At 40.1% G+C, this 18,936-nt stretch overlaps 1 protein-coding gene across 2 annotated transcripts in view; it reads right to left on the reverse strand.

Moving 5' to 3' along the window:
• Positions 1 to 18,936, reverse strand: part of cpne5b (copine Vb) — a 74,376-nt gene that overhangs the window by 54,799 nt on the left and 641 nt on the right. For both annotated transcript variants that reach the window (XM_037490446.2, XM_037490447.2), the window contains exons 3-4: positions 1,396 to 1,436; positions 1,064 to 1,110 (exon numbers count right to left, since the gene is read on the reverse strand). In XM_037490446.2, coding sequence (XP_037346343.1) covers positions 1,064 to 1,110; positions 1,396 to 1,436 — 88 coding nt within the window. The remainder of the gene's footprint in view (positions 1 to 1,063; positions 1,111 to 1,395; positions 1,437 to 18,936) is intronic.

The following is an 18,936-nucleotide window of genomic DNA, read 5'->3' on the forward strand; positions in this document are numbered from 1 at the left end:
GTCATCTGACTCTATAAATCCATATACATTCCATTAAATTGTGATCTATTATACATTCACAGTTGACCGTGTCTTTGGATTATTGACAATGTTGCATTGTTTGGTGAGTGTGGCTGTCAGGTTTGCGGGCTAACATCAACAAAAGAATACTCTGTTATTGAAACGTGTGCATTAGCACGGACAAAAGAAATATATTTTGGCTGTAAATACTGTGCAAAAATGAAATTTGCAGGGATATATAAGTAATAAAAATACTGATAGAAAATACTTTTAATATTAATAATTCATAGATAATATAAGGAGGTCATACATATAAAGAGGAGCGGACGTTCTTTGAAAGACTGAAACAAAATGTATTACACTAGCCAATTTTAAAATAATAAAGTAAAACATCAGTGCAAAGATTTTCTAAGCTGACGTGTAAGTTTATGGACAAATACAATACCACCAGCCTAATTCTTAAAAGTGGTACATTTGACGTGATTTAATAAAAACGTTTAGTTGTAGTTATGGTATCAATTCAGTTACCCCTTGTTACCGGAGAGGGCAGGAATGTAAATAAATACAAATGAATGCAAATGTCGTTTATTAATGTTTTGTTAAACATTAATTTTTTACTTAAAATAACAAATGGGCAAACAGACATAATAATCGGATAATGAGAAAGGGCGGGCAGTAATGCATGGATTGCATGTAGGCACAGTAAGAGCTATAGCTTTAAAAAGATGTTTAGTCCCCAAAGTGTCCACATATTGATTATTACACTGAGGCTTTTCTACGTTGGCTAAAGCATCCAATTAGAATATATATATATATATATATATATATATATATATATATCCTGCCATTTTCAGACAAATGATGCCTGAACAGCTTTAACATAGTGTTGAGGCCAACTGCTGCATGCGCACAGTGAAAGGAAAACAGCAGAGCAAAAATGTCTCATCTGGAGCCCCACTAAACACATAAACACACTAAATTACGACAAATCCACAGCGAAATAAGCAAGAACTTAATTGGGCATAAGCAAATGTCCTTTGAATGTTTGTGTGTGTACACTCACCTCTCTCCACTGTTTGGTTTCAACACCTTGAGTATAAAGCACGCATACTGTAGAAACAAGGACCAGATGGACAAATGTCGTGAAAGAGAAGGAAGAAAAAAAAGATAATCAGAGAATTGCAGGCAGATTCCCAATAGGAAATCAATGTGAGCGGTTTAGCTCCAGTTCAGGGAACAAACAACCATGGTACCCAGAGCAAAACAAAGATTTTACCAAATCACAGCACTCAATAGCCACAAAAAACGAGAAGAATGGGAGCGATTTGTTCAAGAATTCTTATACAGTAGAACACGGACCCACATCCGAAACCAGAGTGACTACGGCATACTCACATGGATCTGACTTTGAGAATGTGTCTTTATCCAGAAGGTTTCTGAAAAACAATGAAAAAGATCATTAACATTTGAAATACAGAACCTCTTGTAAATGTCTGAAGCGATTAATTGAAAACCATTTGTTGGTAAAATTACATGATTTATATGTATTAAAATCGTCTCTGTATGAGTTTCGGTAGCTCGCTGGATTGCATCACATTTCACCCGTGCCTTTCTCAAGCTCTACTGCTACTATTCTGATTGTAGATCCACGTGACAAGAAACGAAACTTTACACTGTTAAATTAGTATCGAGCCCCTCTTCCTCCCACATTTGGCATCATGACATCGCAGCTGGCAAAAAGCTCAAGAAAAAAAAAAAACACAGTAGCAGGTGGCAGTGTGACTTTAAATTAAACACAAGAGGAAGACAAAAGATGGTCCTCCAAACACTCAGAGGATGATGAACAAACCCTTGTGTGTACGTTGTCCCACACAAAGCCTTGTTTTCATCTAGTTGTTCTGTTTACAATATCCGCTCGGAGATCACGTTCCACGGAGATAAACGGGGCATCGTGACCAGACGCTGAGGGGAATGCGAAGCAGCGCCAGGGCACATCCATGGAGAGAGAACGCACTGAATGATTGAAGTTCAAATCAATACACCCATTTGGTTGAATCAACATATCTCCGTGTGCTGCTTAAAACTGGTTTTACGGTGTGGCAGGAGATTAAAGCGTAGATGAAGTTGTTGTGCTGTATGTCTAAGATAAGACATCACTTAACTCTTTTTTTAGGGAGGGGGGGCGGTCTTTACTGGTAGATAGCATGTCAACATGCTACGTCACAGAGTAGTGGTATAAATCATCCGAAAGGTGGGACCGTGGTTCTTTATTTGAGATTCAGCTCAGCTGTGTGTGTTGTTTTAAAGCCTTGAATAATAAAAAAAAATTGCAATGGTTGTCTGCTGGAAACTGCTCAGTAATCCCCAAATGTATACTAAGATCTACTGAATGCCCTAAATCTCTAATTTGCCGTTATAAAGTCGTATTATGTTGTGATTCATCAGTTCACACAACAGGTCATTTTATTAATTCACTGCACGTTTGGTCTTACGTGAATTGAAATGTCCACTTTAGGGACTAACATGATCACGCAGGAGTATAATTGGGCTCATTGAAAAAAAATCAGCTGGACAGCAGGCACGTTAGCTCAGATAATTGTAGGGTTTGGATGTGGTACAAACGCTGCCTGATTAGCAGCATAGCTGCATGTTTACAGAAAGCTCATCTCTTGAAATGGCCTCCAAACGCCCACCACGCCTCCCCTTTGTGGTCACATTCAGTGTAACCTCACAGCCTTGGTATCCAAGTCAACATAATTCTGGGGAAACAAACAACAAACTATTACATTAAACAATTGTTATTGAATAGATTATTAGAGGAACATATGTGAATTGTAATACCTTCAAATAGTAAGTAAATACGTACGTGGTGACTATGACGGCTAAAGCAAGAATTCATTGTTTTGATGGGAAGCCCATCAGAGACCACAATTCAAATGAACTCTCTGAAGCTGGGCGTGATTGGTGCCTGCTGCTGCATTGATATACAGCAAAGGTTAAAGACAGAAAATCATATGTTTGTGCTACGCGGGGACAAAGACTAAAGAGTTCATTGCCATGGGTCTCTTTCACCAATCTGTGAAGTTCTGTCTTTCTCTAAATGTGTGGTACAATTGTGAATGTGCGAGACAAAAGAAGAAAAAAATTATAATTATAATTAATAATGTTTGAAACAATATGAACAAAAAAAAAATATTTTTTGGGAGAAAATTTCTTTTTCATTAATTTAATATAGGACTTTATTTGAATCACGATTCACGATCATGGCAGATTGAACCGAAATGACAGATTTGCTGAACGGCAGAAGGTGGCTCGGTTTGATATAAATGTATTTGTAAAGCACATTTCAACAACAAGGCAATTTCAAGTGGAGAAAGTTGGGGATCAGAGTCTGTCTCCTAGGTGGGTGGCCGCATCCTTCCCTGAAGGTCTCCACGGCGAGGTTGTGTGCTTATCTCTGGTGTACACTCCTCTGGTCTCTTGTCCTTGGGACTGGGAGCCACCGGATGATGCATAAAAAAAAAAATTGATTAGAGGTAAAAAGTTGTTGTTCAGGCAAACTCTTTCTTCCCTTGAAAAGGGGCCTGCACTCCCCAAAAAAAAGGAAGAAGTTGTTGATAGAAATGTACCGAATGGTCAGTAGATGCAGGTTACAGCCTCTTGTTCAGTGCAAACAGCCTGCTGAATCTTTCATCTCCTGCTCTGGCAGGTGGAAGAGGGCCACTGATAAACACCTCAGCCGTGACCGAGCCGACAGTGATCAAGCAGATCAATAAAGTCTCGCTTCAGAACTTCAGACTGTCTGACAGCTTCACTGTATCACAGCTTCCTGTTTGCAAAATGATGTTTTTCAACGTGGCATGGTGAGCTACGGGGCCCTTTAGAGACAACATCTTTTGGAAAACGGAGCATTTTGGCATTCTTAAAATACACTAAACATTTTGTTGAGTGTTTGTCGAGTGTGAATGTTAATGTGCACAACCTTTACACAGTGTAACTACAAGTTGCTACATTGAGATTGACTTTCCATGGCTTTTAATAGAGTTTGAATCAGTATGTTAGTTCAAGTGAATACCGTGTTTGGCAAATTAAGATGTTATTTGGAGTCAAGTGGGGACAAACTGAAAAGAACCAAATTACTTAATCAAATCAAAAATGACAATGCAAATAAAGTGTTTTTATACCGGAGACAGTCCACAGGAAACAACCACGCCTCTAGTACAAATAAATGTATATAGATACCAACACAGCAGTCAACGCCTCACTGAAAATAGCTCATCCATTGCCCTCCTTTATCCATGTTTCTCTTTTCGCTGTCTATAATTCGATCTATCAACTACCTCTCATGTTTCGAGTGTCTGTGCTGCACCTCCATCATGCTCGCGCGACCTTTTCATTATGCCAGCCAGAGGCTACTGTGAACACAACTCTATTACCCTGCGTGCTTTCTTTGGCTCGCTCAGTCACTGCACACTGCACAGGCATGAGAGCCGTCACTCGGGATCCCAACCAACGTTCACATCTCTTGCTTTTTGTTTTCGTTTTCTTTTCCTGTTTCATTTACGGCGTCAATTTATCCAGTCATAGATTTTTTTTTCCAGTTATAGATAGTGTTTTTTTTTTTTATTGCCATCTATTTGTTTTGATCTTCTCTCTGCATCTGTGTTCTTTCTTCCTTCAACGGTCTCTCAAGAGCGAGTTGAGATGTTCATAACAAAATGAATCTTAAAATCACACATTTTTTATTTCTTGTTTAAAGTTACCGAGACGATACTCAAGTTCTGAGATTGAAGAGTTGCAGCGATTCAATTTGTGGCCGCAGAATAGACAGTTCCAGGCAAAAGTGTCTTTTATTGAAATCTGATCTAAATTGAAAAAGATTTGATGATACAAAGTGTTTTTTTTCTTATCAGCTATATTGCACGGGCTGTCCTCAAACTCCAGTCGAGGACGTAAGGAATAAAAAATCTTTCCATTCTCAGTTTATCACGCTTAAATGCATAATATTTAGTCTCCAACAAATGAAGCTTTCTTTTATTCCGCCCCACTGTCCAAAATACAATTTCACTTATTTGTCCCTTTCCATCCTCAAACAGATCCTAACGATCCCAAAGGCTGCAGCAATCCCTGTTTGGTTTCTGAATCCCACATTCCTCCTCATAAAGACCTTTTATTTATTATTTTTATTTTAAGAGCTGCTTTGAGTGCATCAGATTGTGTTTCCTATCACCTGTTCCAATAAATGAGAAAGCAACCCGAGCCAGTGTGAACAATGGTTGACACCTAGTGACATTTTGTATTAGCTAAACATCAAAAGACATTTCTTACTGTGTGATAACAGACTGGAAAACCTTTCAATGAGAAAAAGATCATACAACTGTATTTTAACATTGTGTTTATGGCATCAATTGTTGTCTTTTTCACAACAGCATGATATTCATCTATGAAATGATGGTGCCATTCAGAGAAAAATAGACAATAAAGGAGGGTATGCTTTAAGAAGTGGCTGCCTTGTGATTGACAGAAACTTGTGATTGTGTGTTTATGTGTGTGTGTGTGTGTGTGTGTGTGTGTGTGTGTGTGTGTCTTTGTGCAGGTGATGGTAACATCCAACCAATTGTTGTAGAATTCCCTCCCTTTCTCCCCTTTGTTCCAGAAGTCCATTGAATTTTTTCCTGCACACTGGAAACAACAAACAACAAAACCGCAGACGGTGTATAAAATAAAGACAGTTTTATCTCAGCTCAGCTCGTAATACATGTCAACTAAAGCGAATCTTTTCACTCATGTACAATACAGTACTACAATTATGTGATAAAAGATTTTCTGGAAACAAAATCACGTCGCTTAATATTGCAGCTGAGTGAAAGTTGATGTATTCTATTGGTTCAGTACCTCTTACTATCCAAGGAAAACATTTCAGGACAACAGTTACTTCTTACTTGAGATCTTCATGATCTCATGTGAGCAACTGACGATGGTCCGCATTTGCCGTATCAATACATTACATCTCTTATCTAATAATGTATGATGGAAAGCCCACTATGCATCCCACTCTGTAAACTATGTTCCTCTGTGTATAGCAATAGTTGAGGCAGAAACAGAGTTTTATGTGGGTTGCTCCTCTGGGAGTGTTTTTGACATCTTTCCAGAGAGATAATTGGAGGGAGATGGATTAATAATTTGGACCCAATAACTTTAACATGATTTTATGTTACGCATGATCCATGAGCAGCTCATGTTACCATGGTTATGTACTTAAAATTCCTTTTTTTCCCCCAGGGAGGTGAATAACAAGGTTGAAGTTGCACTGCACATTGCACAATGAGCTACTGAACAAACTTTGTGGGAGAGACACCCGGGTCACATAATATTCTCTTTTATCGACAATATATATAGTTAACTAAACATTTGTTACACGTTCTTGATTGGTCCAACTAGTGCATTTACTAATTATTATACCACAGATAATGGTATTTGCACCCTCAGAGAATAGTCTATCTAAATAAAAAGTGTAAAAGTTCAAAAGAAGCATCAAAATGATGTTATGGTGTACATCCATTAGCATTAACAATGCAGTGAAGAAAAGAAACCAGTCCTTATTTACAAGAATGACTTAATTAAAAAACGAAATAAGAATCACCAAAAAGTGAAAGCCAACAGAATATATTCCTGGATATATGTGTAAATTACTGCTGCCAATGAATATTTAATTGCAAGCATTTTTTAATCATTAAATCATTTAAAGTTCAGGAAAAAAGTAAACAAACCAGCTGACATAACTTTGCTTTACTGATGCAATCAATCGTGTGCAATTTATTACTATAATTAATCAAGAGCTGTACAGGCTACATGTCCCCCCTCCTTCAATGTGTTTTTTTAACTAGCCTTTATTTATTGGCTCCTTGTTTTAAATGAGGACCTGCGCTATACATAGGGCTAAGCACTTTAATTAGATAATAAATTAACAGTCAAGGTGATTGGAGACAGTCTACTCAGAACCGGTATTTGACATAACAGCCATCCAGAGGTGGAAAAAATTATTGGATATAATACAATTTCCTCTTGAAAGATTACGTCCCAAATGGATAATGCAAAATTAATCTGTGTTATAAGAGCACCGTAGCTCATTTGGAGAATGGCAGAGCCAGCATGTGTGTGCATAAGGAGTTTGCTGTGCAGTATTGACGAGAGATAGAGAGTGTCGCTGAACGCTGCGTGGGTGGACACTGAAGCTACCAGGGGAATGTACACTACACTCTGCAGTGTGTCCGGGACCAGCGGCTGCAGTTCCTCAAGACAAATAGAGTGTCCTTGCCCTGTTTTCCCGGTGCTGAGTGAAGTGACAAAGCTTACAGCAGCTCAGGAGTGAGTATTGACTCCGACCCTACCACAAAGCAGCAATAGATAACACCTGCAACGATGTTGTAAAACCGGAATCTGTGAGACCTTTGAATTGGGATCGAAGCAAATCCTGAGGTGCCTGGAGCCCGAATGTTCAGCGCAGCACATTCATAAACATAAAGGAGTGTATAAAAAATCTCAACCAGGAAGTGGGACAAAGGCGAGGTGAAAGGATGCATTATCCGCAGCTTCAAACACCAACACCCAGCCCGCAAGAGCTCAACCTGTGCGTATTCGTATTGAGGTCTGCTGAAACAAAAGCAGCTCATCAAAGCGTTTCTTTTATTAACCTGTGTCAAGTACACCCCCACAGCATTTGCCTTCCTCTCCATAAGCCCCAAGTCAACAACGGTCCTGCCCTAAATTTGAAGCAAACTTCACCCAAAATTCATCAGCTGAGGTGCACAACTGCAGCAGTACACTGTACCGCCAAACAGGACTATGAAAATGAAAATGAAGAGTATTTGTCTTCAGGTTTGGACACTGTCTGTAAAATACTACTTTTACAAATGTCCTGCTCCTTTTTGCCAAAGCAGTTAACGAAAAAGTACGAAATTGGAAAAATTTCACGGTGATGATGGTGATAGTGTTTTACATTTCAGCCTTAAATATACCTTTAAGAACAAGAATAAACTTTTCAGCTATGACAGGAAATATATAAAATGTGTCACCAGATTTGCATTTGTGTGTTACATAATTAATTGCAACGGCAATACTAAAGGGGTTTCAAACTAACTTCCTGAAACACAACTTCCCTTATGTAAATTAGGTGATGAAAAGATTTGAGATGCGCAGGGCGGGGTTTGTGTATCTATGCCTCTGTGCACAGGGGAGTTTGTGAAATCAAGGGAGCAGGAATGTAAGAGAAAAAATATATAAGAACAAAAAAAAAAACAGAGGATGAAATGTGTTGGAGGATGTGTGTCTGAGGGAGAGAGAGAGAGTTGGAAAGTGGAGGAGAATAAAATGAACCCCTCAGAGATAAGTTCAGAAATAGACTATAAGGGAGATCCTCTTGCACATGGAGAACAGAAGCCCCCATTAGACAGACATAGCTGACTTTAAATCAAAATTTAGCGTTGGATGGTCCTCTACGTCGTGGGGGTTTCAAGAATATTGAGCTGATGACATTCTTAACTTACGAAGTAAAAGTCAGCATAAAAAGGCTGCCACAGGCGAGTACTGTCAATTCTATTCTGGGACCTAAAGGATCTCGCTTCTGTAGTGTGAGGGGTGTACAGCTGCTTGAGATCTTCTGCATCGAATTGGACTGAAGAAAAACAGGCTTGCTTAGAATGCAGCATGATACAGAGCACCCTTGTTGCTAAAAGTTGAAAGTTGATTGAGGGATATATCTCTAGTCATATCGTTGGTTAGGATGTGCTGGTACTAGCATATCAATGTTTTGCAATAGTTAAATAGATGCCATTTATTACCAGGGATGTGTTCAAGACAGGTTGAAAAGTCATTTTAATATTTTATCTTGACCATGAAAAAGGGCTCTTGCCAACAACACTCACTTGAAAAATTGTCCCAGATGCGTTAATTTACACGTTATTGTTACACAGACTGACAATGTAAAGAGTCTGAACCCAACACATCACATCAAAGTACTGCACGCATTTCCATACTGTCTCCAACACAGTATTCCCTCGAAATGTACATCCAAGAAAAGACTGATATGCATGTGTGCATAGAGGGTGAAAGGACTTCCCTGCTGCAAGGTGCACAATGTGTGGGTGTAGATTGAATCTAAAGAACATTGTATTTATGCAGCACAGGCTTTGTTCTTGGCCTCATGCTTGCACACAATGCAGCAAAACTCTAAACTTAATGTGACGTTGTGTGTGAGTATGTTTTTTAAATGAATCTCTGGCCCCTCATCTTAGCATTGTCTTATCATTTGTATTTTAAAATAATATTTCATCATTATCATTATTATGCTTTATGTGCTCAAAGATCCCAACATTGAACACGATGTTCCACTAAAATGATGACTTCTAACCCATTTTTCAATAACAAAACAAATAGCAGCAATTCTTGAATACATATCTTTTCATTGCCTCGATCATCTGAGTACAAAGTAGTGCTGGCATTGCTTTCGCATCAGATCGATTGCAGAACCAAGCAAGATCGTTTTTCCCACCAGCTGCTGAATTATTCAGGCCAGGGCTTCCTCTAGGGAGATTCCTGTCGAGCCTGCCAGACAGACACAGCGAGCTTTGCAGCATGGGAGGGAATCTCAGGTTCATCTTAAAATTCCCAACAGCATTGATTATGCCACAGCGCGTGTCAACTAAGATCAAGTAACATGAAGCATTACGAACGCCATGGTTAGGACACTGACAAACGCTTCATTGATCATATATAGCTTACGTCATCTATTTTTTCTGTGAGCCGCAGAATGTAACGTAGTACGGCGTTGTGCTTTTTACAAGTGGTTGAGCGGCTTCCCGAGGAGGTCAGTGTAAAAAGTCTGATTTTTTTAGTGATATCAGTGAACTTGGAGAGAGGATCTGGCTGTTGGATCGCCCCCCTTTGCCTGCCACTAAGACTTGATGCTAGCTCTCACTCACACACAATATTCAGCAGTCTGGAATAATCTTAAGACTAAAGGGCAAATCCACAAAGAATGGATTGCTGGTGCTGCTGGTAAAATAAATTGCAGTGTTAGAAAATACAATTTAAAAGGATTTCAGCGCAAACTATCAGGGTTTAAAAAGTGCTAGCACTTCAGTGGTATTGTGATAATAGTTTTGAGAGTTTTTTTAGTTAGTTAGAATTTAAATATTCCCCAATAACTGTCACACACATCACAAATGCAATAACATTCTTATGAATGCAGTCCTGACACCCCCAGACACACGCACACATACATACATACACATCCATTACCTGTCATCCCTCGGGGCAATGGTAGCTCCATAATCAAATCCCGTTATCTCACCCACATACATTCCACACATCTCCAGTCTCGCTGTACCACACAGGAGGACCATGCCCCGTCATCCTGTCCTGCATTGGGAGAGACCAGAACCAGAGCTGAAAGAGCACTGCAGGCTGAGAATAGGCAAACAATCTATCATCAACTACTCCATTATGAACTCAATCACCAGAAGATGCTGACTGCTCCCCACTTTAAGAGTGGAGTCAGAAGGAAAAGTTCATTGCCACGAATGTTACACATACAGGAATTTGTCCTGGGGGATGGTTCAATTAAAGGGGGGCAATGTCTGTGTCGGTGGGGGGACTCAGACAGGGTTTATGAGACCAAAGGATGAGGGAAAGAAGCTGTTTTTTGTGGCCGGAGGTCTCGGTCATGATGGACCGCAGCCTCCTGCCAGAAGGAAGGGGCAAAAGTTTGTGTCCGAGGTGAGAGGGGCCGGCTACAGTCGTTCCTGCCCGCCTCAGAGTCCAGGAGGCAAACAAGTCACGGAGGGACTCAGCGAAGTTAATGATGCGCTGCAGCCTGCTCCTGTCTCCGCAGTGTCTCTTTGACCACAAATCTCATCGTATACAATGTGGTTACATTGGACTTGTTGTTAAATAGCTGGGGGACTTTGTGGGGTCAATGCAAGGTTGCTGCTCAGAGGCTCCATCCACGAGGAGAATGACTGGCACATCTGAACCGGAGGCCACATACCTGAAGCAAGCTTAGCTGCAGCGTACCAGGTATTGTTTCTAATTCTAAGCACCACAGACTTAGTATACCATCTTTGTATTAGGAAATGTTTGTTAAAATAAGCAAATTTTTTATTGGATATACCAGAACAAGTATATGATTAATTATATGCTTAATATAAGGACATTGATGTTGCTCCACCGACGACACCCGAGTAGTCAGCCATTCTAGATAAATGACTTTAATGTAAACCATTTGGATGTATCACTTGTAGTGTACGTGGTTTAAGTGAGGAGAAAAAAATCCCATCTTTCTAATTTCCAGGTGATGGTAGCTGTGCACAGCTGTGACTCGCCTTCCTCTGTTCCTCTGAATCAGAGCATTAAGCTTCCGTTACTCCATGACACCCAAAGACAGATGCTTCATCCGCTACAGAATATGTCCAATTCATATTAGTTTTGCTCAGAGCTGTGTTGTGTTCATGCTTTTTTTTTTTTAAACCAATATGTGCTGGAAAGTTTTTTTTATAAGCAATTTACGAATACAGCACACGTGCAAAGTACTAACAGTGATTCATTGCAGCTTTAAGAGATTTGGGGTTTCAAATTAAAGACTTTTTTTTGAGGTAACTATGTGAGTGCGAACACTCCCCATAATAAACTATCCCGCATCTGGTCTCATGACAATAATGGTCAATAGCGGTCAATGATACAGTCAATGATACAGTAGATACAGTTTATCTCCTCACTATTGACAGTGAAAAAATTACAATTCAGCCTAAAACTATTGTTAATCGCTGCAATCATTTTGTCCAGAGTTGGCATTTATTTGGTATGAGCGTCATTCTGTTACGTTCCGGGCAGAGATGTGGCCTCTTAGCTTTGTTCGAATTGCCAGTAGCTAAAAACCAAAAAGCTAAATGATCCATTCACACAATAAAAGTTCTGCGATAGTAATCCCTCTGTTCAAAGCAACTTTGATAGAATTCTAATCAGTGAGCCGAGACCAGCATGTCGTAGACCTTGGTCAGATAATAGTAAGAGCCTCTCCAATTAGAGAGATGACTCAGGTGACCCATGGCTCCCCACGTGCGGATCAAACATTTAACACTCATTAATCTCTAAACCGAGGGAAGTTTAAGAAACAATGTTAGTCAAAGCAGTCAGTGCATGTTTGAATGTGTTTATCGGGTGAAATTGCATCCTGTATTATTCCAACACAAATGTTTGGTCCCGATTGAACTGGTTGCTTTATAAATTATGCCAATTGGGTTTTTCTAATACATTTGCCATCATAGAAAACAAAACAAAGGAGCCTTTTAGACCATTGCAATAGAGCGTGCTGTAACATCACTGATAACATGCAACTTGAAAACAGCGCTGAAGAAAAGTAGAAGCCACGCTTAAATGAACAACATAAATAGAAATTGTCCGTCTTTGAAGTTGGCAATAGAAAAAATAAACATGGCTTCCGAATATTTAATAAATGATGCACCAAGCTTCATTTTCGTCAATCGCGACACAAATCGTTGGTAGGAATTTATTCTGGATTTGAGACTAACTTATCAAATGAATATAACTTTGTGATTTAAAAAAATCTATATTGTTATAAGTTGATTGTGAAGCTGTACCTGACTAGCAATCTGAGACTACTGCTTCAAAGAAACAGTTGCATTTAGTACCAAGAGGCCATGGAAATTCATTTGAACCGTCTAACTTACTGGCCAGCTATTTGGGACACAGATAGAAGAGAAGAGAGAGAGTGTGTGTCTGTGTGTGTGTGTGTGTGTGTGCGTTGGTTTGTCCTCCACTTTCACAGTCCTTCCCTGATAAATTTGACTTTGACTTCCCAGGACTCCTCTCCTCTTGCCAACCAGTCAGTTAGAGGGCACAGATCAAAGCCCCGTTTCAGCCACTCAGCCACTGAAGCGGCGTGGCAGTGAACCGTCATTAACACGCGCAGAGCTTTCACTGGACGCCTTTGTAGCCGCTGAGGACCACGGCCTCGCCGGGCCTCGTTTGTATTCCGGGAGAGTCCGTCACTCAGCCGTAAGTGCCAAAAAGATACAAGCTTGTTACAGTGTGCACGATTGGAGAGTTTGATGAGTACAGGAATGAGACAGTTAATACTCAGCAGCACAGCTCACAGAGCTGATTATAGCCACGGCTGTGTTAGGACGCCGTCAGCTGAACAGATCTGCTGTCAGGGCGAGGGGGAATCATTAGGTGTTGGGTGAAGGAGTGACAGATTTAAATCAGAATCGTATATGATAATGAGAAGATGATAATCATTTAAAGCGAAATTTTGTTTTTCCCTGATATGAAACATTAAGGTATTACATTTTGTTTTAATGTGGAAAAAAAAAAATCAGCATGCTCACTGTATTTGATTTCACTTTATTGATTAAGTTTATGCATTTTTTTTATTAAGTCTGTACTGAAGGCGCTGAAAAAAAAGCCTGTAAAGAAGCGAAAACAGCACTGAACTGTGAAAAAAAGTCAATCTGGAACTTGTTTGCTGTATACAATGAACTCACCCAAGGTTAGTAACTAAGCAAGAGGGTAGAAAAATAATTGATTCTTCTTGCCAGGCCAAGAGAAGAGAAGCTCTTTATGATTTAAATGCAGCCAGCCTTCTCATGCAAACAGTTCCACACACACAAGTTCACATACAATAAGCTGTCTGTCGAACCAACGGCGTCTTGAAAGCAGGAAAACAAAAACTTTTGTAAGGCAATGAAGCTGATGTATATTAAGCCTCCAATCTCCATTAAGTGTTTTAATTTGTCTCCCTAATGAACCGTGTTGCTGTTATCACGCTCAGTGGCATCACACAGCTGTCAGTAGAACAGAGCTACCAGCAAAGCACAAGAGGTCGAAGAGAAAGGTCGTGGTATCTCCAGATTGTGTGCAATGTCTCCCAAGAGGCCAGGTCGGCGTAGAAGACTGTTGGAGCCAGAGAGAGGCTGTATGATCAGTGTCGCAGGGTTAAAGTGCCGCGATGCAGCTCAGCTTACAGCAATAGCACTGCAGCTAATGCAGAGTGAAGCTTGACATGTAAAAAGGAACATTATCTGTGTGGCACCAACAAGAAAGCCATCCTACAAGTGCAGACTGTTCCAGTCAAAACCTATTGCATAAACCATAGTCAGATGATTCCAATAGCTGAAAAATTCAAAAATGTCCTCCAAAATGTATAACCCTGTTTGTCTCTCCTCTGTCTTTTTCTTACTTGGCTTAATGGCTTAACCATCATCATTTTCAATTAATTTACAAAAAAACTCTCCTGTGCAGCAATAATGAAATAATAGCTGAGCAACCATAATTAGGGACGGCAGCAGCTTCTGATGTCAGAGCGTAACTCAGAGAGTTGAGGGTAGGTTTCACAGAATTTTTGTCCTAAAGCAGTTTTTCCTAAACCTTTTATTTCTGGGGAGACACTCTTTAAAATTACAAAACATTTCAACCAAATGTAATGACTGCACTAAAGTAAGCTGCTGGCTGAGAGTTTACCTAAAGAAGGTCACATTAATTAGCTCCAATGCCTTAGGGGTGATTCATTAACTACAGTATATAGACACAAAATAATGACACCTGGCACCTACACAAAGTGGGAGACCACCCTGCATCATCAAGCTTCAGTTTGATCAAATGCAAGCCTTAAAAAGCCCTTTCTATTATACTGCATCTTACTCTTAATTTGTTTGTTTCCTGTACTGCTCCACTTAAAGGTAATGAGTAAAATAATAATTTACCCTGTAACTTGCGGTGTGTTATATGAAGAGTAAAAGCTCAAATTGTCAGTGTGTTTAAGGTTTGCTTTGCCTCAAAAATAGATCCTCATTCTTCTCATTTTTTTCTTAAGCTCACATTTCACCAAAATGCTTCTCACGTGCAGCATCTGCGCTGTTAGTGATAAAGAAACAAAATCACCTGCCAACACCAGCAATTTAACGTCACTATTACTTCGTATGTTTCTCTTTAAAGATGGAGGGCTCATTTGCATCACTTAATGAATTCGTGTTGCATGTTTCTCATCACAAACCGGACTTTGTTTATCTGTTCCTCAACATCCACTATTTTTTTCTTCCTCTGTCCACACCACAGAGTTCTTGTGTGAGAAAGGGACGGACAGAGTTGTCTTACTTTTGACGGTGGTGGTTATTCTGCCAGATAAATTATATTAGAGATTACAAAACTTTGCTGTTTTTAAACACAACTTTTCCATATTGTTAATTAGCATCAATAATACTTGCCGGGTGGTGTGGATTCACACCAAAAGAGCTCAAATCTAGAGAGATGTGATCTGAAAGAGCATGGGAAATCAGAGTGATGATACGCTGTAGCCTCGGATCTCCCGAGGGCTTTGACACACTGTGTGTGAGACGCTTTCATATCTGTCCCAGATCCGTAAAGAAACCAATCAGATGCCGAAACTAGAGTCCTCATAAGCTCAAAGCCGTATGCAAATGCATAACCATCGCGACATTCAGCAGAGGGATTTAATCATAGGAAAACGAGCAATGCAACGTCCTACACCCAGGAAACAAGATGGGAAATCACTGTTGTTAAAGCGCCGTGCAGCAACTACAGGAATAGAAACATTATAGTACAACAACAAGCCACCAATTAGCAATTAATCAGAAGCTGCGTGATTCATCTTCACCCGACTAAAGATCTTAGATTAAGTGTCGCTCACCAAGCGTACGATCCAATGGTATATTTTTTCCCTATGTGCTCCATGAACATATATGAAAGGGCAGCAGTTCAGGATTTAACGCTGTAAAACATGCATACAGCAGTTTGGGTTTGGTTCTCAATAACTGGTCAGTAATTCAATCGTACCAGGTGGGTTCAGTTGGGTCAGGTCTCAGTGCTGTGTTTGAATATAACATTTAGGCCTCTTCAGAACTCTAGAGCAATGACCTAATGTATGTCAACAGTTGCAAAATTGTGTTTGTGCTTTGCAAAGAATATTTTTCATCCAAATGGTAAAATTGGCATTTGAGAATTCTGGCAATAGCTTAAGAGCAGCAGCACTGTTTAAGGTTATTGGCTTTAGAAGTGTGTTATGTGGATGTCTTGGTATTGGTTGTGCAGGCTCCAGGACACTGTCACGCCAGGTGAGCTCATTGCTTATCAATATCACTCCCAGCCGCTGGTCCTACTCCATTGACTGACCTCTTCCATCCAGCTGCCTGGAGATTCTGTTTAAGAGACTTAAGAAGTCCTTGATGAGTCCTGTGATTTTCAAATGGGAGAACAAACGTGTGTCTACACTTTTAGTTTATTCAACAAAAAACATACTTTTTTTATTGTCATTCATTTCTCACAATGAAGTAAACTGTTGACTGACCTGTGGGAGAGTAAACACAGCTTTACAAAACCCTACCTTATCATAACCTTATCATAATCTTTTTTTGTATTTTTCAAATATCTGTTAAATGAAGCATCCTACATTTACTACATGATGTGTAGAAAGAAAATACATTTGTCATGAAGTCAAAATTAAACTTCCCCCAAAACCACCAGCAGAAGACAAGTCAGTTACCAAATCAGTCTTTTAACAACCCTAAATGACGAATAAACCGTTTCCCCCACTTTTTTTCACAATACAGCACCCACAGCCCCTTCCCATTTGTCATTGGCCCCGCTAATAATCCGTTGTCGAAAGCAGGGCGTGTAGCCTGTAATGAGGGGTATTAACCCCATAGTGAACAGCTATCATTGAAGCTTTACAGAGTACATGTACATGATTCACGCAGCAAGAATAGCAAAGAAAAAGACCCTGCAGGGAGCCTTTTCTCTTGAATAGGAATCTGACTCACACAAGATCTGTGCAAAGGATTTAGAGGATTTTGGAGAGACTGAACTTCTATTAGAAGTGTTTGAATGTGACTACAATCTTGCCGTATATTTATTCTTTTTATTCATCAGAGGCTTATCCAGCAGCCTATTATTAAATGATTGTTACAAAACCACAACAGCCCTTGTAGGAAAGTTGGAAGTAGAGTTATGGAACCACTTTGACCACGCCTCAATTGTCTTTAAAGCTTGTTAAGACACAATCCATTACATTCCTGCATCAATACCCATCACAGCAAACCCTTCTGCTAATTGGTATGAGCTTGTTAAGAGTACGTCACACTCATATTCCATACAAATTACAGCATAATTACTCCCATTTGATTAAAGTTGTTAATCCTGCACAATTCAAATGTGTGCTTATACGATTTTTCTCAGCTTGTCTCGCTCTTGCTGGCTTTTTATTCTTAGTCATCCTGTCTCCTTTTTCCTCTGTCTCTCTCGTGCACACACATACACTCATGCACACAAGGCAGCAAAGCAGGAGGGGAAAGCAACAATCTTCCCATTTCGAATGATGGTTTATTTGTCCTGTTCTTACTGGAAGTGGGCTTCTGCACTGCTGCTCTGCCTGTCTCTCTTTTTTTTCTACCAAAATCAGCACATAATCACGCACACACATATATGTTGATGAAGAAATGTGCATTAATTAGGGGTTTGTCAGAATAGGACCCATCTTTTCCCTAAATGGTGCTTAATTGCACATGACCGAGGCATGTAATCCCGATCCGCTCATCATAACAAGCAGAAAAATAAGAAACCAGGGCTTTCTATGTGCAAAAATTTCTTCCGCCTGAAACTAAACAGATTCTACATTATCTCCCACCATCTCCCACACAACACAGACTCTACAAGCAATGGGTTGTTTATTCAGTGAATTGAAACGCCCTCATTTCTTGCCAGGGTGTGTGTGTGTGTGTTTCATATATTTGTATATATATACTGTATATATTATATACATATTTTTTTCTCTGCGCGAAGAGAGGTGGCAGAAAGCTTCTCTGAACGTCAAAAAGCCCATCAATAATGCACACACAGCTTGTTATAGCTCACACTTACTCTGCTTCGATGGCTCACCAACCTAAAACCCAGCATCAAAGACCAGATAGATGATGTGTGTGTGTGTGTGTGTGTGTGTGTGTGTGTGTGTGTGTGTGTGTGTGTGTGTGTGTGTGTGTGTGTGTGTGTGTGTGTGTGTGTGTAGGTCTGAAAGTGTGTGGAATGCGAACACATGCCAGCAGTGGAGTGTTTCTCTGAAAGGCAAAAGGCGTTGAAACCCTTTCCTAATGGTAAGAGGAGTGAACACAGAACAAACGCTGCGGCTGGAAACAGTGTTGGCAACGTGTTCCCCTGAAGTAGAAGGACATTTATTACAATATAATAAAAAAGAATGCGACCAGGATTAAGGTCAGGGCTACCGGCATGTGATGTGGATGTGATGCAAACCTTAACATTCTTAACATCCCATGCTTTGTAAAGCATCCGGAGGAGCAGGAAAGAAGCTTTCAGTGCTCAGCTGAAACCAGCCAGTGGTAACAATGGACACAGCATGGGCTTCAACAAGAAGAAAGCTTCTGTTCTGTCTGAGAGGATGTGACAGCAAGCATTGTCCACATGCACCACTATGTGTATGAAGTCTTTCAACAAAGAAGCAAGATGAACCCGACCAGATGAACGGATTAAACAGATGTTGTGACTTTTGTGTAGCACATAAGGGTATTCTGCATGTTTCACCCAACATAACAAAAACCACTGGTGTCCCAGTAGCTCTCATGGCACAATCCCATTAAAACGTGAGGATGCAGGACGTGAAGTTCTGCACGTTTTCAGACCTCCACGGGTCGTTTTTACTAAAATGGAAAGCCTCCGTCAAGAGTATAGTTATAAACATCCTGTGGTAAAATCTGCCGCTCACCGTATTTAATAAGTTGTCGTAATATATTACAAATACATAGAAATGAATCCCGTAGAACTGTTTGGGGCGTTGTCACAACTTTTGCAGCGCGCAGTGCCCACGCGGAACTTTGGTGACTCGTTGCGCTCTGC

The sequence above is a fragment of the Pungitius pungitius genome, chromosome 8, assembly GCF_949316345.1.
Source record: "Pungitius pungitius chromosome 8, fPunPun2.1, whole genome shotgun sequence".
Taxonomy (NCBI): Eukaryota; Metazoa; Chordata; class Actinopteri; order Perciformes; family Gasterosteidae; genus Pungitius; species Pungitius pungitius.